Source organism: Rhipicephalus sanguineus, chromosome 7 (assembly GCF_013339695.2).
Source record: "Rhipicephalus sanguineus isolate Rsan-2018 chromosome 7, BIME_Rsan_1.4, whole genome shotgun sequence".
NCBI lineage: Eukaryota > Metazoa > Arthropoda > Arachnida > Ixodida > Ixodidae > Rhipicephalus > Rhipicephalus sanguineus.
The window spans coordinates 92236823-92260281 of NC_051182.1; the positions used below are offsets into that span (position 1 = coordinate 92236823).

Consider the following 23459-nt stretch of genomic DNA (forward strand, 5'->3'; position numbering starts at 1 on the left):
AGTAACCACCTTCTGATTTTGTGCGATTTTCTAGCCGCGTTCACGCAACAGGTTTTATACGCCTGTCAAGTCGATATCATAAAAAGAGACTGCAAGCATGACGCGAGAGCCGAAAAACATGGCTGATCCCTCCGTCCTAGGAATCGGTATAACACGAAAGTGAAACGTGTCTTCACAGAAGTAGTGCGCATTGTGTAGTGATATATGAGAGCTTGTACAATGTCTATTCGTGTTTGGCAGCTATAGCACCATTTGACGTGGATGCACCCATGTTGACAGCATGTTTCTATCGCGACGACTAGCGACCATGATCATGATTAAACCGTTGTGGTAGCTGACGGTGTGAACATATATTTGGACACAGCGAATCGTGAATCCCGCGTAAGGATGATATTAACAAGCTCATAATCAACACTGGTACCCGGTATGCACTTCTTCAAAGCGTCGTCAATTAAGGAGAGAAACGGCACGGTGTGCGCTTTCTAGTAGTGGGTAGCCGACGCCTGTGCACATGCATACATAACACACACTGCGCTTCAGCAACACGGGAGGTAGAGGTTCGTAGCCATGAGCTGCAAACGCGTGCGTCCCGCTGGCCTCTGTCTCGCAGGCGCTGCTCGCGCTCCACCGAGGCACGATCGACATTCGCTCGTCGAAATCGCGTCCTTTCTGTAACGCATATTGCAGCAGTTTTGTTAGTCGGTGCTCTCGCAATTGAAGCAGTCGGCGGCGGAGAAATCCCGTCGGTGCACGTGGATACTGCACTACTCCGATGAGCCGACGCACGCTAACACGAAGCCAAAGGCAAAAAACGTAACTGCGTCAAGGGTGCCTCGGCGACGCCAGCGCGGCCAGTCTACCTCTCCGGTATCTAGACGCTTTAACCACGACCTCCGATATCGCGTGCAATCTCGGAGTAAGCGCTAGTAAGTGTCGATCGTGAAGCATTACTTCTTTTCACATCTCACAGACGGCGGCACCGCCCCGCTCCGCCCGCGGCGAAAGAGAGTGTGTGAAAGATATAAGGCGCGTTCACGCCGTGTCTAGCATCTCCCGAGTTAGCTTAGTCGGTAGCGCGTCGGCCGCTTGCCGTCGCGGCCGCAACGTCGTGGGTTCGATCCCCAGCGGGGTATCTTTTTCTTGGTTTTTTCTTTCTCACCCGTTGGCGTCCATTTTATGAACGTCATATCCGTGACGGATGTACTTGGTGGACCCCGGCATAAAACACTTTCGTGTTAAAAAACGAGGCGAGCAGTTCATCTTGCTTCACAGTGGTTAAAGCTCAGCTAGCTGCCTCGCGTCTTAATCGGCGGGTGATTCTCCAGCGGCACGGAGGACTTGACTCTAACCTTCTCAGGAAGCAGTGCCATGGGCGTATAATCTTTTTTTAGCACGCCGCAAACGTTTGTTCACAAAAGTGCACGGCTGCTACTGTAAGCATGCCATATCAAAACAACAATCATATGATTCGTAGTCCACACCGCAGAACATCGATAGCGTGTACGGCTTCATTTCGGAGTGCATGTGGACCATTATTCGCCTTTAACATCACAGAATGAGACTTACCTCGAGGTATACGTCCTACACGGTGTAATCGCGACTTGGGAAATGCATTTCGCTTTGAGTCGGGCGTCGTTGTCGTCGATCGTCTGCTCTTTACCGTTAACGTGATTGACGAGCCTTTCTCATTTTATCAAGTTCGCTTTTCGGAAATGCCAGTCAAGCTTCAAAATCCTTTTGAAGCCGCACTGCAAGCGGTACATTGTGAGGCGCCGCAAGTGCACCGCGAGAGCTCTGCACGTGCACAGAAGCGAGCAGCAACGCGGTGGAGAGAAGGGAAAACGCGCGCTGCTTACACCCCAGTTTCTCTTTTTCTGCCAGAGATGGCGCTGCCTGTCAAGAGCAGCAGCGCCGCTAAGCGTTGCTTGGGAAGCCTATTAAGAGCCACACCGCATTGGGGGGCTCCGGAAAAATTTCAAACCCCCCCGATTATTTAAAATAGCCCACATCGCGCGGAGCTTTAACAATTCGCCTCCATCGAAATGAGGCCGCGTCGGCCGGGATGAGGTAAGGTGGTGTGTTTGTTGGCTCGAAATGGCTGCTCAGAACAACGAATCAGACATTGACTACTGGCAAATTGTCAGGTTGTAGCGGGCGTTGATGCCGGCGATCGCGATAAATTTTATTTGTGTGCGCATACCAGTTCGTATGCAGAGGGGCACGGGGCGTACGCGGCCAACATGCCTCACGTTATCTCCGGCGTGCCGCGGGAGATACGCAGCCACGCCCCTTTGTGTTGTCGCTTTCGAAGCCTGTTTTTCTTGGCAAATAAACTAGTTCTTTTCCCAAGCTTCAAGGAGTGTAGGTGTCTTCGTTTCGCTCCTCCGTGGTGCGAGTACGCTACAAAGTGGTGACGCGCGACGTTTGGAAAAACAGCAGCCATGTCATACGAGGAAGGCACTTCAAGCTCAACCACAACCAACGCCTCGGAGGTAAAGCTTCCTCATTTCTGGCCCAAAAACCCCAGGGTGTGTTTCAGCCAAGTCGAGGCGCGCTTCCAGCTTCGACGCATCACATCACAGGAGTCGAAATACCTCCGCGTCGTTGCAGCACTGCCACTTGACATCGCTGACGCCGTAGACGATGTGCTCGCCTCCACTCCATCGGTGAAGTCCTACGAAGAACTAAAAAGAACCGTCCTGAAAAGTCTTGAGGTGTCCGAACACAGCAGACTGCAACAACCGCTGTCTCATGAAGAGCTCGGTTACCAGCGTCCCTCGCAACTACTCCACCGAATGCGTCAGCTGCTGGGCCAACAAGCGTCAGAGAAGCGCCAACAGCCATTGCTTCGCGAGTTATTTTTGCAGAGACTGCCACATTCAACACTCATGATACTCGCTAGCTCGGACGACTTGACTCTCGAGCGTCTGGCTCAAGTCGCCGACCGCATCACCGACTGTGCCGAGCCATCAAAAATATCTATTGCTGCAGCGGGAATGTCCGAGCATGCAGACTGGTTAGGTCACTTAGAGGACAGAGTTGGCCGACTGGCTGCAGCAGTCGCAAACCTCGCCCTGCCCAACAAACACCGGCCTGCACAGCAGCGTTCGCCGTCCCGCGCTCGAAGACCGCAGCACCGCGGCCACTTAAGCGAGGCAAAGCAGAGCGTCTGCTGGTACGACCGCCGTTTCAGAGAGCAAGCCACTCGCTGCACCGAAACATGCTCGTGGACGGAAAATGCACCGGCCAATCGCTAACGGCGGAATGCGACACGGGCCATCGCTCAAGCCACCTCTTCTTCGTTGTCGACCGCATCACCGGCACACGCCTTCTTGTCGATACCGGAGCTGAGCTATCTATCCTACGAGCAACAGCTCAACATCGCCGAGGTGGCAAGTCCATTTCCAGCGTAAGCGCAGTCAATAATACTGCTATTGCATCATATGGAGTTGAGTCAATGACGATAGACATCGGACTCAGGCGCACATACGATGGCTCTTCGTTGTGGCCGACGTCAGCATTGCCATCCTGGGAGCGGACTTCCTGAGCAACTTCAATCTTGACGTTAGCGTTCGCGATCGTCGTCCCAAAGATAACGTCACTTCTCTCACTGTTGTCGGACTGTAGTCTCACCTGTCCTCATGCGGCATTTGCACTTTTAACCTAAAGTCAAACTTTCAAACGATTCTGGCTGAATTTTCTGAAATCACCAAACCTCGGAACACCGAACTGCCAATCAAACGCAAGGTGACGCATCACATTGACACCACCGGACCGCGCGTCGCCGCTAGACCTAGGAGACTCGCTGGACAAAGACACGAATTCACTCGCCGTGAGTTCGACCACATGCTTCAGCTCGGCATTGTTCGACCGTCTTTCAGCAACTGGACTTCTGCGCTGCACGTCGTGCCAGAACAGGGGCCTGGTGACTGGCGGCCTCGAGGTGATTATCGGGCACTCAGTGCTGTGACAGCGGCAGACCAATATCCTCTCCCTCAGATCCATGATTTCAGCGCTCGCCTCGCGGGAAAGACCATCTTCACTAAGTTGGATCTGATGGCCGCTTATCACCAGATTCCAGTAGAACCAAGCGACATCCCAAAGACGGCCTTGACAACACCTTTCGGCCTCTTTGAATTTATTCGTATGCCGTACGCACTGAGCAACGCTGCACAAACGTTCCAGCGTTTCATGAATGAGGTCACTCGCGGACTGCTCTTTGTCTTCGCCTACTTAGACGACATTTTGGTCGCCCGCAAAACGCCAGAAAAGCACGAAAATCACCTGCGGCTCCTCTTAAATCGTCTTGACGAGGAAGGTCTCGTGATGAAGACCCAAAAGTGCATGTTTGGTCTTGAAGCACTAGATTTCCAAGGTCATCGGATCACCCCGCAAGGCATCCTGCCGCTCGAATCACGGGTACAAGCAGTTAGGAAATTTCCCACGCCTACCTCTTTCCGCAAGTTACGCGAGTTTCTCGGGCTGAGCAACTTCCATAGGCGCGTCATCCCATCCTGTGCACACATTATACGGCCGCTAACTGACTTGTTGCGCCGGAACGCTAAGAAAACGCCCGAGTTTCACTGGTCAGCAGAGCACGAAATAGCCTTCCAGGACGCCAAATCTCAGCTTGCCTCCGCAACACTTCTCATGCACCCGCTTTCCGACTCGCCAACGCGGCTCATGGTTGACGCTTAAATGACGGAAGTGGGAGCAGTGTTGCAACAATACGACGGCAACGACTGGAAACCGATAAGTGCGCTGCAGCACCTTTGGAAGAGATATGCTGGCCATTTATTGCTCCGTAAAGAATTTCCGTTTCTTCCTAGAAGGACGCACTTTCCACATTTTAACGGACAACAAGCAGCTGACATGTGCGTTCAAGAATTACAGCTCCTTATGTTCGGAAAGAGAACTGCGCCAACTTTCTTTCATTTCCGGATATTCCACGGACATCCGCTACATAGCGGGGATCGAAAAATCTAGCTGCCGACGCACTCTCCCGTATCAACACCGTTTCAGCGTCCGTCGACTTTGAGACATTAGCCGCCGCCCAGCGGGAAGACCCAGAGCTAACCGAGATGCGGCAGAATCCACTGACACTTATGCTGGAAGAGATCCTGCTACCATACACGACTATGGTCACATGCGACACATCGCACGAATCTCCAAGACCCTTCGTCGCCGTCCAGTTTCGGCATGCAGTGTTTGACAGCCTTCATGAACTCTGCCACCTAGGAATCCGCGCCGCGCAGAGGGTCGTCCCGGACCGCTTTGTGTGGCCAGGCATTAACGCCGACATTCGACGCTGGGAGAAGACGTGCCGAACATGTCAAGGTGACTCGTCACACGCGCACCGCACTCCAAGGATTTCGGCCACCAGAGTGTCGTTTCGACCACGTCCACTTGGACTTGGTAGGACCTCTTCCTCCTTCCCAGGGTTACAGATACCTGCTCACATGTGTCGACCGCTACTCACGGTGGCCTGAGGCGACGCCGATTCTGGACATCGCAGCCGGGACCGTCGCACAGGCGTTTGTGGCCGCATAGGTTTCACGCTATGGCTGCCCACTGCGCATAACGACCGACCGTGGACGACAATTGCAAAGCAACCTACTCTCTGCGCTGGCAATGCGTCTGGAAACACGGCTCCAGTACACCACGACTTACCACCCAGCGAGCAATGTAATGGTGGAGCGTCTACACCGTCACCTGAAGGCATCTTTAACGGCCAAATTGGATAGAGAGCACTGGGTGGAGAAGCTCCCTCTGGTTCTTGTGGGCCTGCGTACCGCGCTAAAAGAAGACCTCGGATTCAGTGTAGCAGAAATGCTGTATCGCTCTACAATCCGACTACCGGGAGAATTCTTTGGTGAGAGACCAAGCACTACGCTGACACCTTCAGAACATATGAAAAGGCTACATTCCTGGTAGGAGCACCTGCAACCCAACGAGCCACGCGTCAGCCGCAATCAAAGAGTGTTTTCGTTCTCAGACATGAATGCGACAACCCATGTGTTCGTGCGACGGGACACAGAGAAAGCACCGTTGACTCCTGCGTACGACGGGCCCTTGCGTGCGCTGTCGCGGTCGCACAAGACTGTGTCCATTCGTGTTCGCGACAGAGAGGACGTCGTTTCTCTCGGCCGCGTTAAACCGGGACACCTCATGGAGTAACTCGCACATTTGCTTGTTTTTTTTCCCTGGCTGCGCAACCTGGGGGGGGGGGGGGCTTGTAGCGGGAGTTGATGCCGGTGATCGCGCTAAATTTTATTTGTGTGCGCATACCAATTTGCAAGCAGAGGCGCACGGCGCATACGCGGCCATCATGCCTCACGTCATATCCGGCGTGCCGAGGGAGATACGCAGCCACGCCTCTTTGTGTTGTCGCTTTCGAAGACTGTTTTTCTTGGCAAATAAACTAGTTGTTGTCCCAAGCTTCAACGAGTGTAGGTGTCTACGTTTCGCTCCTCCGTGGGGCGAATACGCTACAAGATAATTCGTGATTACGATTCGGAACGCCATCGGTCGATTAACAATAGGCGCCACCCCCCCCCAGGAAGAAAAGTCTGCCTACACACACACACACACACACACACACACACACACACACACACACACACACACACACACACACACACACACACACATATATATATATATATATATATATATATATATATATATATATTCTGGGTGTCCCAGCTATCTTTATCCTGGGGTTCAAAAATACAATATTAGAGGCAGGCGAGTGAAACCAGTTGCAAATTGCTAACATTCACCTTTCGCACTACAGACAATTTTTGTTTTGCAATTACTTAAATTGTTATTTAGATTATCTAACTAAATTGCTAAATATTGACTTTAGGCAAGAACTGCGACTTGCAAGGTTCGAGAGCGCCTTCAGAAACACCAATTGCATTATTTGCGATAAAGTCTCACGTATGCCATTTTTTTCCAAGCTGCAAAGAAAGCCCGCGGAATACAAAAAGAACCACGTGACTAGCGCATTCGCACGGCAGCGAGCGTGCTGCTCTCAGCCGTGGTTTGAGCGAACGAAATCAGCTGCGGCCGCGACTCGCCGGCTCCGTTGCAGCTGTAGGCCGATAAGCTAACGGCGGTTTTTTGGCCCGCGCTCGCTACAACTTGCACCGTCACGCGCGCCAACTGGTTGACGAAAATCATAACATGCCTGTCATTAACCGTATGATTTTCACGCCACTGTCTTCGTGCTTATGCGGCCGCTTTGTTAACTTAATATGTACCACAAGTGGCATGGCGTGACAAGAGCATATGACGAATATGAGTGGCTCGTCCTAACGTACAAATCGTGACACCTATGCCATGTACAACATGATTTACATGCCATGGCCTCGGGGTGCTCGCGGCCATTTATTTAAATGGATATATGCCAAAATTCCTATGACTAGACACTTCTGTGTGACGAACGTAAATGACATCGTAATACGAAAATCAAGAGTTCCATGTCATGTACGACAAGGCTTACTTGCCAGGAGCCAGCAAGTACAAGAAAAAGAAATGAAGAGAAAAAAGGAAGGAGGGAGAAAGAAGCAGAGGGAGAGAAGGAGATAGAAAGAGGAAGCGACAAATAGAAAGATGGTGAGAAAGAGGGAGTAATAGCGAGAATGGGAATAAAACAGACACAAGAGAAAAAGAAAGAATTAGCAAGAAGTACATACAAAAACGATATGCAAGAAAGAGAGAGAAAGGTCGAAAAAGAAAAGATGAAAGATAGACGAAAAGACAAACAGCGAAGGCCGCCCAGCTGCACTCTTCCTTTATGCTTGGCCCCACTAGTGCCAAGCTCCCGTAAATTTTTTAAAGACAGACTTCGGTCAGGTAGGCATAAAACGACATATGCAAAAACGTGCAGGCAACATGTATGATTGATGTTTTACATATTCATACACATACTAAAAACTGACAGGGCGTCTGATGCATTCGGCTAAGACGACTGGAATGCGTAAGCGAACTTTTTTTCCTTGTCAGTCGACGTATTTATCCTTCCCCGCCCCCCTTTGAAAGCTTTGGGCACCTCGCGTAGTTTTCCACTGGCTCCAGGATCGGAGGCACTGGAAGCTTTCTCCATGTCACCTGTTTTTGCATCGTCTCCGTGATCGGCACATATTCCACCAAGCGGTGGTGTCATGTGACAACCTCATCGTGTGACGTCAGCTTATGGGAGGTTTTATTGGCGACTATATGGCTATATGGCGACTTCATGGCGTGATGATGATATTTCTATCACTCGTGTTGACGCCAGCACCTGGGGACGATGGTTGACGCCGATGGTCAATTTTCGTGCTCGACGAGGCATCTAAGGATTTCACAATAATAATTTGCCGCAGACGTCTGTCTTCGGTATACACATTACGCGTTCAAACAGGAAGCACAACTAAGGCATGAATACTAAAGTTTGCGCGTAATAACATAGTGTTTTATTTAGTGATAAGTGTTTTATTTATGCATAATAATCCTCCACAACGGGAGCCGACAATTCGGGAACCCAGCTGTTGAAATCTACGCACCTGAAAAACCCATCAAAGATGCTCATTCGGCAACTTTTAAATACGAAACAATTTCTGGCAGCCCGAGACTATATTGAAGCTATCGTCCTTGTCTTGGCGTCATTATGTGAAATTATTGAATAAATAAACATGACTGAAATTGTTCTGTCAACTGGATTTAAACTGGACACTCGTGTAAACAACCCCAATGCTATAACTGCAACACAGGCTCATTTTATTCCGTATCACTGAAAGGGGAAACAAAAATATTTCCTTGCGCCAAGGTTGAACAGTTTACAGTCAGCAATATTTCAAACGCTCCTCCATGGCAAGAAATCAGTAAAGAGCGCCAAGGAAACATTTTTAATTTTCACACACTGAAAGTCATAAAAATCGTTTCTTTTATTTCTAATTCAAGTGTGAAAATCGATTTTCACTGTGTTCCATTGAAGCACTGGGATTTAAGCCACAAGTGTGTATACGTGGGACGAGTCATCAACTGACGTTTCAACACGCGACACAACAGCTATGTTTCGTTGGACTCACAGAAAAACTCACAGGGCCTCTTATGCATGTCCCTAAGACGCCTAGAAGGTGACAGCCTTCTTCTCTTTTTTTTATTTTAATCGATGTATTGCTCCTCTCCTGACCCCTTCCGAAAGGTTTTGCACCTAAGGTTCTTGTGCACTGCCCCCGTGACCGGCCCACATTCAACAAAGCGACAATGTCGTGTGGTGGCGTCGTAGTGCCGTGCTGTCATGATGATTTCGCAGTGACGTCACTAGGTTAGCTTTCCTGTGACGTAGGGTTGACGTAAATAGTGGCGTCATCACGTGATTACAATGTTGCATCACTTGTTTCGATGCCGCGGACGTGGAACACCGACGCCGACACTCGATGTTCTCTTTTGAATCGGCATTTAAGGCTTTCGCCTAAATAGCTGAGTCTGTTGTCTCAATTCCAACTCCAATCATATTGAGCTTGAAGGTAACGTAGCATATGGAGTGTATGAGGCAGCTGACGCCTGGGACGCACACGGTGGTTGCGGCTAAACCGATGGCAGCGGCTGTAACAATTACGCTTTCTTTTTTTGTTCTGAACAAATTAAACTGTGTCATATATTGAGAGCCACCACCTTGTAAAACTGGCGATTAATGGACGGGATTATACCTCTTCAGATAATAAGGCATACTTTCTTTAAGACAGTCAGACGCACGCAAAACACGGCGTTCATTACATCCGTGTGTCTACGGGAAATATATCTGATTGTTCAGGTTGCTGCGCGTTGCTCATATTTCCACTATTACATGCAGTGTACGCAGCTAACACCAATTCCTTATTTGTGTGAACAGTTCACGTTCGTGGTTTTCCAATATAACAGGGGCCGGAAACCTGTAGCCCGCGGGCCACCTGCCGCCTGCGGGGCAGTATTTTGCTGCCGCCAGCACGACGTGAGGACCCCACTTCCCTCCCCAAAGTCGCATGGCAAGATTTTTTTTTTTATGTTTGTAAACTGCAAAATTGTGTCACGCGTGCCGGAAACAAACATGAATTTCCTTCCAGTTTTGTACAATATTTGGCAATTCACCGAAATTTCTCTCTGTCTTAAAAACTCTTTTATGTTTTAGGGTTTTTTTTGTTTTTTTAGGATACTTGGGCATCCTTCTTCTGCGTTGAATCTGGGGTGGCCCACTAGGGACTGACATCAAGGCTCGTGCAAGAAATAGTACTTGGATTCCATCCATCGTGGTGACGCCGCCACCGCGGGACGACGGCCCACGGCGATGGTCAGTTCTTGCGTTTCATGAGGCAACTACATTTTCGGACAACTTTTCCTGGCAATCAATGGAAAGCTACGGAGGCGGAGCTTCTGCACATGTTCTCCTACGCGAAGTATTCCGGTATGGCCACGTTTCGCACAGCTGCGGAAAGTGATCGCTGCGCGTAATCAGCGTTTCAAATCGACGCAGACACCGCTTAGCATTCGAGGTACAGGAAAAAAGCACGACTTTCTCGCGGTACCAATAAATGGAAAGTAACAACGTGTAAAGTAAAAGAAAGAAACAAACATCTCACTGCCGTGACCTGCATCTTGTGTGAAACAGGTACATGCAGAAAATAAGCGGGGAGTATTTTTTTGATATCTTACGCAGAAAATACGGACACAATTATGGGACTAAATTTATTAGCGGAGGATACAGGCGCTTCGGCTCTGTAGCCTTCGTTATCCCTGCCAACACAACTTGTTAGCGAGTACAAGTCTTTCGCCTTCATATTGTCACAGACATCTGGGCATAGATATGCACATTACGCGTTCAGACAGCAAACACGAAGAAGGCGTGAATATCTAAATTTCGCCCGTATTCCCATAAATTCTTAAGAAGGACTTCTTGACAGCCTAGTTGGTGTATAATGCTGAAACTCACTGAGCACGAGAAAAGACTGAACAAACAAAGAATGAATGGAAGAAGGGAATCTTGAGGGCCCTCCAGCTTGCCTTCTTAAATTAATTAATAGGAGGGTCTAGTTGCGGCAGATATCATGCATTTAGGTCGTATGCCAGGGCTTATTGGTCAGCTGTCCGTTCGTCAAATGTTCACGTGCTTCGTGACGCCAGCTGACTAAGAAAGAGTGTTCCGTCCTCGCCGTCATGGCTACAAGCGGCGCTGACGAACACTCCCAGGTTTGCATGCACATTAGCACCCCATAAAGTGGACGGGGGCATGACAGCCGCCGTAGCTCAAGTGGTAAGAGCATCGTGCGCGTAATCCGAAGGTTATACCCTTGTTACACAGACAGCCTAAACCTCGGTTAGTGTAACCGCGGTTACGCGTAACCGCGGTTCGCTTAGGTTACACGGTATGCGAAACCACGGTTATGCCGCTAACCGCGGTTGTACAAAACCGAGCTTGGGGACCTCGGTTTGGCAGTTAACCGAGAAAATGGCGGCCTCCATGGAGGACGTGTGCACACCGGCGAGCGTTCGTGAAAACGAATGAATTGGACTGCACGAACCACGGAAAGCCTGATTAGGCTTTGGGAAAACAATTTGCGTCATCTACGGAGCACCTCAAGGAATGCGAAAGTGGACGCGTCATTAACAGCCGAGTTGAACGCCGGACTGCCGCCAGACGCGGAGCCATTCACGTCAAAGGAAGTCCGCTTTAACCGAAGACGCTTGTGCGCCGTGTAACATCGGCGAACCGTGGTCGGCGCTAACCGTGGTTCAACGCGGTTAACCGTGGTTGGCTGTAACTGCGGTTAACTGGCCTGTGTAACAAGGGTATTACAGGTTCGGTCCCTGCCTACGGCAAGTTGTCTTTTAGTCCACTTTACTTTCTTCACATCTATATCGCAATTGCTACAACACACTTAGAACAGTACATTTAACGTCTCCTATACCTTACTTGGCTTCATTACCTGCTGGTTTTCATGAAGGTTGCATCAAACACACAAGGAACATACGCAAGGTCTCTTGTGATTCTTCCTCGTGTGTTGCGCATTTTCTTGCACTCAGTAACTTCTTATCATTACGTCACATCGCTGCACACGAGAATCGATAGGTAGGCCTAAGAAAGCCATGCAAGCCGAAAAACAAGCTTGATACGTCTATTTCAGGCGCAACTCCGTGTGTTTGTAAAAGTGGTTGACGATCAAGAATAATATATGAACTCTACTGTGCGAGAGCAGCGTGCCGTCTAAAAAATGATGAGCGTTGTATACCTCTTAAAGAACAACTGAACTGCACTGCCTTTGGAGCCACGCTTCCTAACTAAGCACCATGCTTATTCAAGTAGTGTTAACCTCTTTCGTGCCTCTAGCAAAGCGATCTGATTCGGCCCCTTTGTTTTCTGTAAAATTGGGATAACAAATACTGCGACATATACATGCGTAACACTTCGGTTTTTCTTCAAATCTTTTATTTATGCATAGTCAGTCTCCATAAAGGGAGCCGACAAATGCGGAACCTAGATATCATATTTGCTGATAACATCTAAGCGACTGATGAAAGTCCTCAAGAGGAATACACATTCGGGAGGTTTTAAATATGAAATAATTCTTGACTGATCAAGGGAATCTTGAAATTATACTCCATATCACAAGGTGGTTGCAGCACTGTGGAAGCTACGAGGCTGCTCAGCCAATAGGAAGAGCGAGCACACCTCTCGATGTATTGATCCCTCCGCGTCGTCTGCTCGGCGTCCTGTTGCCGTAACCAGTTGTGGTAATAGAGCGAGCACACGGGAGCAACCAACGCTCTTAGCGTTGGGCAGCAACGGCAGCGCCGCAAAAAAAAAACAAAAAAACAACAACCGTTGGGCAGGCGCTCCGTTGGGGAGTAAAACGAACAAATGGTAGCAATCAACGCTGTTAGTATTGGGCAGCAGAGGTAGCACCAGAAAAAAAAAGAAATAATACCATGGCAGCACCTCTCGACGCTGGTTCCTTAAGCATCGAAATTAAGAAGTCGCTCTCGAGAGCTGTGCGGCCCGTAAGTTCTGAACCGACGCTTGTGTTTGCGTTATATTTGCCTCCCGGTGCTTCGACAGCAATGTACTCGTGTCTGTTTTGCACTGTTTCCAAGATTCATTCTCAAATTCTCGGCGATAAGGCTTAGCAGGCATGGCTGAACAAACAGCTAATAAAAACTTGCCTGATACTTTGTCCTCAGCGTGAGATGGCACAAAGCGATAGCAGATTCCACCGTTTATTTATTGCTGTTAGGGCTGTGGGCAAGTAGCGAACGCGAGTTGGGATCGAAGCGGGCGATCGCGTCTGCATGGGCGCTGTCATGTTGGTTCGTCATCACAATTATCGGAGGTTACCGACGGAAGAATTAAATGCTCATGACGTGCATGGGAATTCTCCTTAGCGTATCACGTACTGCTGTGACGCGTAGCAATTTCTCCAATTATAATGCAATTACAAACGGAACTATGTTTTGCTGCGGAAGAGTGTGACTTGCTTACACCTCGTTGCTTCCACCCTTCTGCAACCAGCTTGTGAGATGGAGCACATATCCTCCTTATCCTGGAATGATTTTACAAGTAAGCATAACCGAAATTGTTCTGTCCGCTGGATTTGGACTGGGGACCACACGTAAAGTAACCCAATGCTATAACTTCAATACATGCCAATTCTATTCTGTACTACGGAGACTCAACGCATTACTCTTGCTTGCGCCATGGATGAAGAGTTTTAAGATCAGGAAATGTCAAACGCTCATCGATGGCAAGAAATCATTTAGGAGCGCCATGAAAACATTTTTAATTTGCTCGTATTGAAATTATTAGAATACCTTTTTTCCTAATGCAAGGGTGCAAATCAATTATTTGCTTCCTTCTGTTTAGGCACTCGATTTTAAGCTACCAGTATGTAGGCGTGCGACAAGTTATCGATTGACTTTGCAAAAATTGGGGGACCCTTAAGCTTCGCCTTCAAGAGTTGAACGTGATTGTGAAATGCGGCCCCTAGTGCGCACATCAACCACTAAGTGCATGCTTATTAACGTGTGTTGTTACACGCACACAGACACACACGCGCGCGCGCGCGACTTATCTGTAGTGACGGTACAGGTTTTCGATCTAAAGCACTTCCCTGTGCTAGAACGCCGGAACCATATAGGCTCTGCTGTAGTCGAGACATGTTTCTCACAATGCCTCAAAGATGGCAGCACATTATCTAATGTTTGCTGTTTGCTTGATATGTTTTCCTCTAGATGGACGTAGTTGTACATTTTTGGAGCTGTTTGCATGTTTGTGTGTGTTTGTGTTTAGCGGCGACGGGTGCATTATCCCGGCTTTTTTCAAAGCATGGCGTCGCGCAAGAAACATAGTTTGGTGGCCTCGCCAATGCGCCGACAAATCGCCGAATGGGCTCGTTTTGGTCGTGACACCTGCCGAACAAAATAAAGAAGAATCCCTCAAGGGTGTGCTTAGCTTGCAAGGCACACGGCAAGAAGTCGGAGAGCCGATGGGAGTGCGAAAGATGTGAAGTTGGTCTTCACATGCCTGTGTACTTCTCAGTTCTTCACACACGAAAAGCGCACATAGACAGTTGATGCAGTTAAGCGTCGCCTTGCGCGATTGTGTGCTTCTACCACGCAACATTAAATGTGTTAAGGAGTCTCCTTCCACTACATGGGACATATGTAGTGTTTTTTTCACAAGCAGATGCAAGTAACTTCGTGGCTTTGTGGTAGGACACCTGCTTGCAACACAAACAGCCCGGGTTCGGTCCTCAATGGGACCGAGGATATTTTATTGTTTATTTTCGGCCCAATGAGGATCGAACCCGGGCCGTTCGCGTGGCAAGCAGGTGTCTTACCACAAAGCCACGATGTTGCTTGCAGCTGCTTCGGACAAAAACACTACCTAAATGTCATGTAGTGAAAGGAGTCTCGACGCATTTTGTTAGGCAGGTGTCACGACGAAAACGAGCCCATACGGTAGGCGCGTTCGCGAGGCAATCAAACTACGTCGAAAAACGCCGGGATAGTGCAGCCATCGCCGCTAAATACACACACGAACTTTCAAACAGCTCTAAAAATGGACAACTATGTCCATCTAGAGGAAAACATATCAAGCCAACGCAGCAAACGCTAGATAATGTGCTGCCATCTGTGAGGCATTGTGAGAAATATGTCCTCGACTTTTCATTGCATCCGAGAGGGCCGGCGCGCGGCGTATATCTTGGAGGCCATGCGACTCTTGCTTTAGATCGAAAGCAAGGAGGTTAAAAAAATTGCTGGAGTGGCGATTATTGCGCAATAGTGAAGCCGTGCACCAAAAGATGGCGGCTGCACCCGCCATCTTTCAGGGGCACGATAAACCATCAGCGTTTGGCGAAGGAAAGCGGAACGTTCTCCACGCACGCAGAGAAGTTTAATTATGGTAACTTTTATGGGTCGATACTGCTGTAAGTGTGTCTTTGTGTTACTAGTTTTCGTAAGTAAGGCTTCAAAGTCATGGCAAATTTTATTGGACATCAATCGTCAATACTGCACTCGACGGTTACTTTTGTCGGCAACAAGATCTTTTATTTTATAATTGACGTAGCATTTACAATAAACAGATCAAAGCCCTTTGATCTCTAAGTAGGCACCACCAGAAACGAGCATGTTTGCGAACTCTTTGGTGGGCAAAAGCTGGCTTCACTTTCAATGGCAAGGCGTTCGAGAGCTTCCACCTCCCAGAATTTTGTTTAAACCTCCTTGATCGAAAGCCTGTAAAATTCGCGCGCGCGCGTGCGTGTGTGTGTGTAACAATACACATTAATAAGTATGCACCTTTCCCAATTTTGGGTCATGGACGATTTTTGGCTCGCAAGCAACGATGCCGACACCGACGCCGTCACCGACGCCGACACCGAAATTTCTGCTGAACGAGCTCTCTAACGCAATCGTGTTAATACGCGTCAGAGCTGTTTTGTTCCACTGAAAGAAAAACTCGCAGAGTTCCTTACGCATTCCCCTATGATTGTTCAAAGGCGAAAGCCTTCTTTTCTTGTGGTTCATCTCAGTCGATGTATTGGTTCTTGCCGCCACCCTCCGAAAGCTTTCTGCAATTAACGTGGTTTTGCATTGCCTCCGTTATCGGCCCACCTTTTCCCAAGAGGTGATGTGATGTGACATCATGATGTGACGTTTTGTTGACGTCATGGTGATGTCATATGGCGACTTGACGGCGTGATGATGATTTTTGTATCACTCATGTTAACGCCGATGGTCAGTTTTCGTGCTTAATGATGTATCTAATGCTTTCGCATTAATAATTAGTCACACACATCTGGCTTCGGTACGCACATTACGCGTTCAAACAGCAAGGACGACTAGGCCGTGAATATCTAAATTTCGCGTGAATATCTAAACATTGCGTGATGATCATTTTTGTATGACTCGTGTCGACACCGACGTCGGGGGAACATAAGTTGACGCCGATGGTCAATTTTCGCACTCGGTGAGGTATCTAAGGATATTCGCATTCATAATTTGCAACATACACCTGGCTTCGGTATACAGATTAGACGTTCAATCAGCAATCACGACAAAGGCGTGAATATCTAAACTTCGGGCGCATTTAAATAGCATCGCTACCCACTACAACCCATACATACGCCTACCAAAACGAGGCAGGCCCATAGACGAGTTCACACATCTATCAGACGAGGAAATCTGCCAGTTTAGAATAAATTGTTCACGGTGTCCGGTGCTACGCGCACCCTATTATGGAACATGAGTAACCTACAAGTTCCCCAACCGAACCGCCTTCGGAGCCAAGGCTCCTAGCCAATCCCCAGGCTTATCCAATTAGTGCAAACCTTGATTGTTTTTCTAGTGATGCGAAGAGTTTTCGCCCTCCTATTTGCTGCAAAATGCAGAGAACACAAGCTGCGAAACGTAATATATAGCGCTTCCGTTTCTGTTGAAGTCTTTATGTATACATATTCGTCATACATAACGGAAGTCGACATACGGGAAACCTAGCTTTAATGTTAGCTATTGAAATCTATGCGCCTGAAGAACTCGTCAAGAGGAAGTACCCCATCGGAAGGTTTTAAATATGAAACAATTCTTGAGGGATTGCTGGAGTGGAAGTTGTGCCTCGAATGTGAAGCCAAGAATCCGCTGTCATACCAGTGGCGAGATATAAAGTGAGTGGGTAGCGAAGAAACAGCAGCGTTTCCCTCAGACGCCCTACCAGTTTAGTACGCGTAATCCTTTTCGGTCAGACAGGGCTCTACGTGTGCCTTTGCGTTACAAGTTTCCTTCGGGTGCCTCAGCACCTAGGCAAATTTTATTGAAGATCAACTTATCAATACCCTTCTCGTTAGATTACTTTCCGTAGTGAACAACGATCGCTTAGTTTATCATTCGCCTGGCGTTTACGCTGATGGAGCTACTTAACCTAAGCCACTTAACCCCTAGTGGGCAGTATACCTGAAAATAGCTTGTTTCCCACGCAAACCAGGGGAGCCGTGGTTTCACCTTTGCCTGCTATGCGTTCGCGAGAGTTTCACTGCAGCTCCTTGCTTGACCCTATATCTTCCTTGTCCTGACGTCATTAAGTGAAAATAATTGAATAAATAAGTTGTTCTGTGAACTGGATTTGGACTCGGGAGCACACGTAAAGGAACCCCACGCTACAACTGCAACTCATGGGCACTCTGTTGTGCATTAGGGAGAAGCGAATCAAAACTATTTACTTGAGCCAGCGTGGAAGTTTCTTGTCAGGAAATTTCAAACGCTCATCGATGGCAAGAAATGAATGAAGTGCGGAAAGAAAACGTTTGTGGTTCTCAATAATTGAAGTTATTAGAATACTTTTTTTTTCTACTTCAACCGTTAAAATAAATTTGTTGCTTGCTTCAATTTAAGCTACAAGTGCTACAAGTGTGTAAACATGCAGCAAGTTATCCAACTTTGCAACACGCGACACAACAGCTCCGTTTCATTCGGCTCACAGGATAATTTGCTCCTCGTCTCACTTCCCAGTCCAATCATACTGAGCATGAGGTTATCATAACAGATGCAGCGGATGCGGCAGCTGCCGACTGGGGCGCGTACGGATATTGCGGCTAAACCGATGGCAGCGGCTGCAACATTTGTACTGTCTATTCTGTTCTGAAAACAGAATGCGCCTGAAGGACTATTCAGTTTCTGAAAAAACTGAATAGTTCGACAGATATATATGCTGCACCTTGTAAAACTCACCATTAGTGGAACGGGATTATAGCTCTTCAGGATGACAATATGGCTGCGTTATATTTTCTGTAAGTTATTACAGTTGGTGTTCATGGCGCTAAAGCGACTCAGGCATAATTTCTTCGAGACAGTGAGAGGGACACGATACACTACGTTCATTAGTTCCACGTGTGTACTGCAAAAATATTTCATAGTTAGGCGTGCTGCGTCATTGCTCATCTTTTTACTATTACGGGTAGTATATGCAGTTAGCACCACTTTAATGTCGGCATTATCCGCACACTTGTGCTATTTCTGAGTAACTAAGACTGCCACCTGATTGTAGCAAGCAATGTACTAATTGTGAGGTCGCTGAGATTCCTTGCACATAACACTGGTGGGTGCAATTGAGGGACAGAAAAAGCGCAGAAGCCAATCGCTGATGTTTTAACGCGATAGCGTTAGAGAGCTCGTGTCGCAGAAATTCCGCCGTCGGCGTCGGTGTCGGCAGCGTTGGTTGTGAGCGGAAAATATTCCGTGAGGGAAAGATTGAGAAAGAATAAAATAAAATAAAGAATAAAATTTTCGGTCCGATTGAGGATCGAACCCGGGCCATTCGCCTGGCAAGCAGGTGTCCTACCACAAAGCCACGATGTTACTTGCAGCTCCTTCGGAAATAACGCTACATAAATGCCATGTAGTGGAAGGAGTCTCAACGCATTTTGTTCGACAGATGTCGCTGAATGGGCTCGAAAACGAGCCCATTCGGCGATTTGTAGGCGCATTCGCGAGGCCATCAAACTACGTCGAAAAAGGCCAGGATAGTGCAGCCATCGCCGCTAAAACCCACACGAACTTTCAAACAGCTCTAAAAATTGACAACTATGTCCATCTAGCGGAAAACATATCAAGCCAACGCCGGCTTTCCAGAGGAGGCGTTGATCAAGCAAACAGCAAACGCTAGATAATGTGCTGCCATCTGTGAGGCATTGTGAGACTCTTCATGGCCTCCGAGATGGGGAGCGCACGGCGTGTATCTTGGAGGCCATGCGACTCTTGCATTAGATCAAAAACATGTACCATTCGCGCGCGCGCGCTTGGGTGTCTGTGTGTAACAATACTCATTAATAAGTATGCACTTAGTGGTTGAAGTGCGCACTAGGGGCCGGATTTCGCCATTGCGTTGAACTCTTAAAGGCGAAGCTTAAGGGTCCCCCAATTTTTTTTTCGGCCAACTGTAGGGCGTCGCCAGTGCCAGTTTAATCTTCATGATTCCCTACAATGTAGGGTTTGCTTTGCTTGTATCCAATGCACACTACTGTCTTCAAATATTTTAAATTACACCTAACAGTATTCGTATTGTGGGTGCTTGTGTGGTCCTAATAGTATTTGACTCCTGTCAATTACCCTCGAAAGTTTTTCCCATTGCAAGACCATGAATGCGCTTAATATATGCGCTGATGGGCTAGTTGGTTAGCCATTATATTTGGATGAAGCAGCGCACAAACGAACACAATCACGCACACATAAAATGACGCGAACATTCGGGCTATTTAAGCGTGCGTGATTTCCACCTGTTAGGTGCTGCTTCATCAAATTGAATTCCCTGGTCTGTTCTCAGTAACCTTCCACAGAGATGCACACAAACTAATTGAACATCTTTGATTTTCTCGCCATGTTCAGTTATACGTCTCCCTAGAAATTCTTAGGAAACAAGAAAACAGGGTATATTATTGCTCATATTTTAAAATGTGTATTACCAGTAAATATTTCCTTCATTTATTCAACAAGCCTAGGTAACCAAAAATCTAAAAAAACCCAAAAAACAAGGCGTTTGAACGTGTTCTGACGCTTTCCTGCCGCACAAACAAATCGACTTCGGAAAACCACATCGTGCCACGCTTCTTTGCGTCTTTTTTACTAAAGCCATGCGTTCGGCACTTTGACTTTAGAAAGTATTTCCAGTTAAGTTACCACAATCAGAAATAGGTTCTGCATTTCGTATCCTCTAAAAATGTTTCAGAATTCTCAGTGCGGCGGTCTTACATAAATACAACAACATACATGCTATCTTTATACATCATTGTTCAGTTTCAAAATACCTATCTTATTACAAGCTGAACACGAAATCGATGTGATGTCAACCAAGCTTTCCTCATTCTTATCGAACTAATCAGTTAATATAACTACAGCGGTACACTCTACGAGCCAACTCATATTAGAAGTATAAGCCACGGAGAGAGAAATCTAGGAATTTGTCTTGCACCATACGAAAAATTATGTGTGCTTTCACAGCCCTGAACTCAAACAGCTCGGTCCGTTTTCACCGCTATGCAAGCTGTAAAACAAATCGTAAACATAGCAATTTCCTGAAAGGAACAGTACAGTTGAATGGACATCGCTTTTGATAGCGAACACATCTCATTCATTTCACTCAGGGAGCGTCGGTGGACTCTACTCACTACTGTCCTATTCATAAAGCACGATGGCCAACAAGCCTCAGACGTAATCACTTATTCTGCAAAGAGCAAGCTCGTGCGAAGCCTCCTAGTGGAACGATGACTTGTATTTCTTTGTCCTCGGAGTATAGCTTGAAAAGGGGGTACAAACCCAAGGTTAAACGTAGAGCACTCGATCTGGCTTCCTTTTGTGACCTCTCTGCAATCGGCTCGCTGGTAAGGGCTAGGAGTCGCATGTATCAATCCTAAAGCTGTTTTCTAGAAGGATTCCCCGGAACCTTCTAAAGCTTTCTTGTGAAGTAAAATTCTATTTAAGGTTAAGTGAGGCAGAGAATTGTTGTTGTTGACACATCTTTATTCACATTTATGCCCTCGGAGGGCTGCGGAGAATTGAGAGACACTGCACAGACAAACGCTGTCAGCATCTATCTGGCAGATTGCCTAGCTTTTCGCTCCGATTCACAAAACACTTTCGCGGTCAATGACTGTTGATGGAACCGAAAATCTGCTCGTGAACGAAAAGGAATTCGGAATCATTACACACGGCATATATATGTATTTTAATTCTTGTTTTTAGACTGTGGGCTGCCCGCTTCATAACGATGATATGAGTCCTCAATTCATCGAACAAGCAGGAAAGTATAATCCATATTATCATTTATGATAGGAGCAAATACATTCAAACGCAGCGATGACTCGTGAAAGGTGAATGGAGGTTTTTGACACTCCATGAACATGGAGTGTTGCGGTAGCGCAATTATCACGGAACCATGGTTAATGCAGTGTGACCCTCCACAGAGCGCGCACATTTCCGAAGGGTTTGAAAGTGCGATGAGAGTAGAAACAAATTTGAGACATGTGCCGAGTAACACCAGGCAAATGAGATACCTATATTATGCCAAATGCGGCGAAGACCAAAGTGAATGAGAAAATAATTGACTCGCGCGGACGCGAGGTATTCCAGGCCGAGCTTTTTATGCGGATACACACGATCTTTACACGCCTCACTTGCCCATGATAAAAAGATTTGTCAGGTACGGGATATGTTGTACTGTATACTTACGAACAATGATTTCTATGCGTAAGAAAAATACAGGCACCACATTGCCGATCATAGGCGTGCGCATGCTTGAGTCGAAGGGGGCGGCCGCGCTTCCCTAACCAACAACGGGGAGAGGGAGGGACCCAATCCGCCCCATATTTTTACGTGCTCAGACCTGCCCCATGATTGTTCAAAGAGTAGGGTTATGGCCAGAAGGTTTTTGATGATAATGACGCCGAGGGCCCCTGCTGTCGCATTCCAAGAACTGCTTACTTCCAATCATTTGTTCCCGGAAAGCCAGGGAGCAAATGCAGGTTATTGTGATAAGCACGTCATGGCTTCATTTTCATTTTTAAGCCATTGTGAAGCATGCTGTCCTTTGCACTCGACCAGCGGGGCTGACGGATCGGGCTCTACAATTACAGCTCCCCCCCCCCCCTTCCGCCCCCAGTGGAGAACCCCGCGCACGCCTACGTTGAAGAGAACGCGTGAGTAGTTTAACGTTCGTTTAATCTGTGTCTAGGTGTTGCACTAGTAGCGCTACAGCTAATTGGCAGTTTATTTTTGCGAACTGTCCAAAGATACATCGCGTCAGCGGTTAAGGGGCCATACTTAACCATAGAACCTAACTGCCCGCCGAAGTGAACGAGAGCAGAAACTCGAGAATGTAGCTGTAAGAACAAGCCTTCCGGAGGAGAGTACGCGGGTTGTTCACTATGTGATTCCTGTATTTATCGTGCTACGGAAGAAAATGTGATAACATTCGGTGATCAAAGGGATCCGTTAACGAGAGTTAATATGTGGGCGTGGCATCTCTTTTTCTTTTTACCGCTGTATCTTGTCAATGATAAATTACGACCAACTCGCACAAGTTTCTTTTTTCGTGTCAATGTCTACCGCAGAATAATTAAAGTGCAGATAACGATCTCCATAGGTTGGTTTTCTGAATGCGCTCGTGCTTCTAAGAAGACAAAAAAAAATTACATATCATCTCCCCCTATGTGCAACCGTGGTCGGATCAGGAGGAGGAGAGGCTGAGGAAAGGAAAAGGCGCAACTTCTGCAACCCTAATTGGGAGCTCGGCTCAGCGCCTGTATGGGAAAGGGGGAAAGGGAGATAAAGATGAGAAGAGGGAGGAGAGGAGGAATGCTGTCCATGACCGAGGACGCGGCGGGCGGCTACTATAGCCGGGTAGTCAGTCCAGTGTCCTCAAGGAAGCGAAGAACCGCCTTGAAAACCTGGGTTGTTTTGACCAAGGGTTGTTGAAGAAATTCCTAAATTGCGTGCCCGTCCGGCCTATGTAGTCGATGTTATAAATTGCACTTTCCAAAACGTAAACGGTAGTTTTTAGCGTGATTCAATTCATCTGCTATTTTGTGCCTAAAGTACGAGTGTGTGCTTTCCGCCACTGTTGCCGAAACACTTTGCATCTGCACATTTTTCATCTGGTATGCGAACACCTGCAGATAAAGTCGCGGATTGCACACTTAAATTGTAAGCCCTACCTAACAGGAGTGAAGTGGTACGGTACGGCACGTCGAACGTTATATCTATTAGGGCGACACCTCTTAAGTCAACACCGCGGGGCACTATCACGTGGGGACGTTATACCTAGCGTTACTAGCGTAACCGCCGCATCGCAGGCTCTCTGGAGAGACCAAAGTTATGTCCTACTCCGAGCTCTTGAGGGCCGGCCTGCGTTTTTGTTTTGTGAGGTCCTTGTCCCCACGTAACGAGGGGCACCGCAA

General features: G+C 47.7%; 2 protein-coding genes across 2 annotated transcripts in view; both read left to right on the forward strand.

The window, feature by feature from the left end:
* The first annotated feature begins 2441 nt into the window (after positions 1–2441).
* LOC119398848 (uncharacterized) lies at positions 2442–3257 on the forward strand. Its single transcript, XM_037665665.1, has one exon. The coding sequence runs from the start codon at positions 2442–2444 to the stop codon at positions 3255–3257; it is 816 nt and encodes a 271-aa protein (XP_037521593.1).
* Positions 3258–3846: 589 nt separating this feature from the next.
* Positions 3847–23459, forward strand: part of LOC125759129 (uncharacterized) — a 127275-nt gene continuing 107662 nt past the window's right edge. The window contains exons 1-2 of the mRNA XM_049417445.1: positions 3847–4396; positions 5023–5337. Coding sequence (XP_049273402.1) covers positions 3847–4396; positions 5023–5337 — 865 coding nt within the window. The remainder of the gene's footprint in view (positions 4397–5022; positions 5338–23459) is intronic.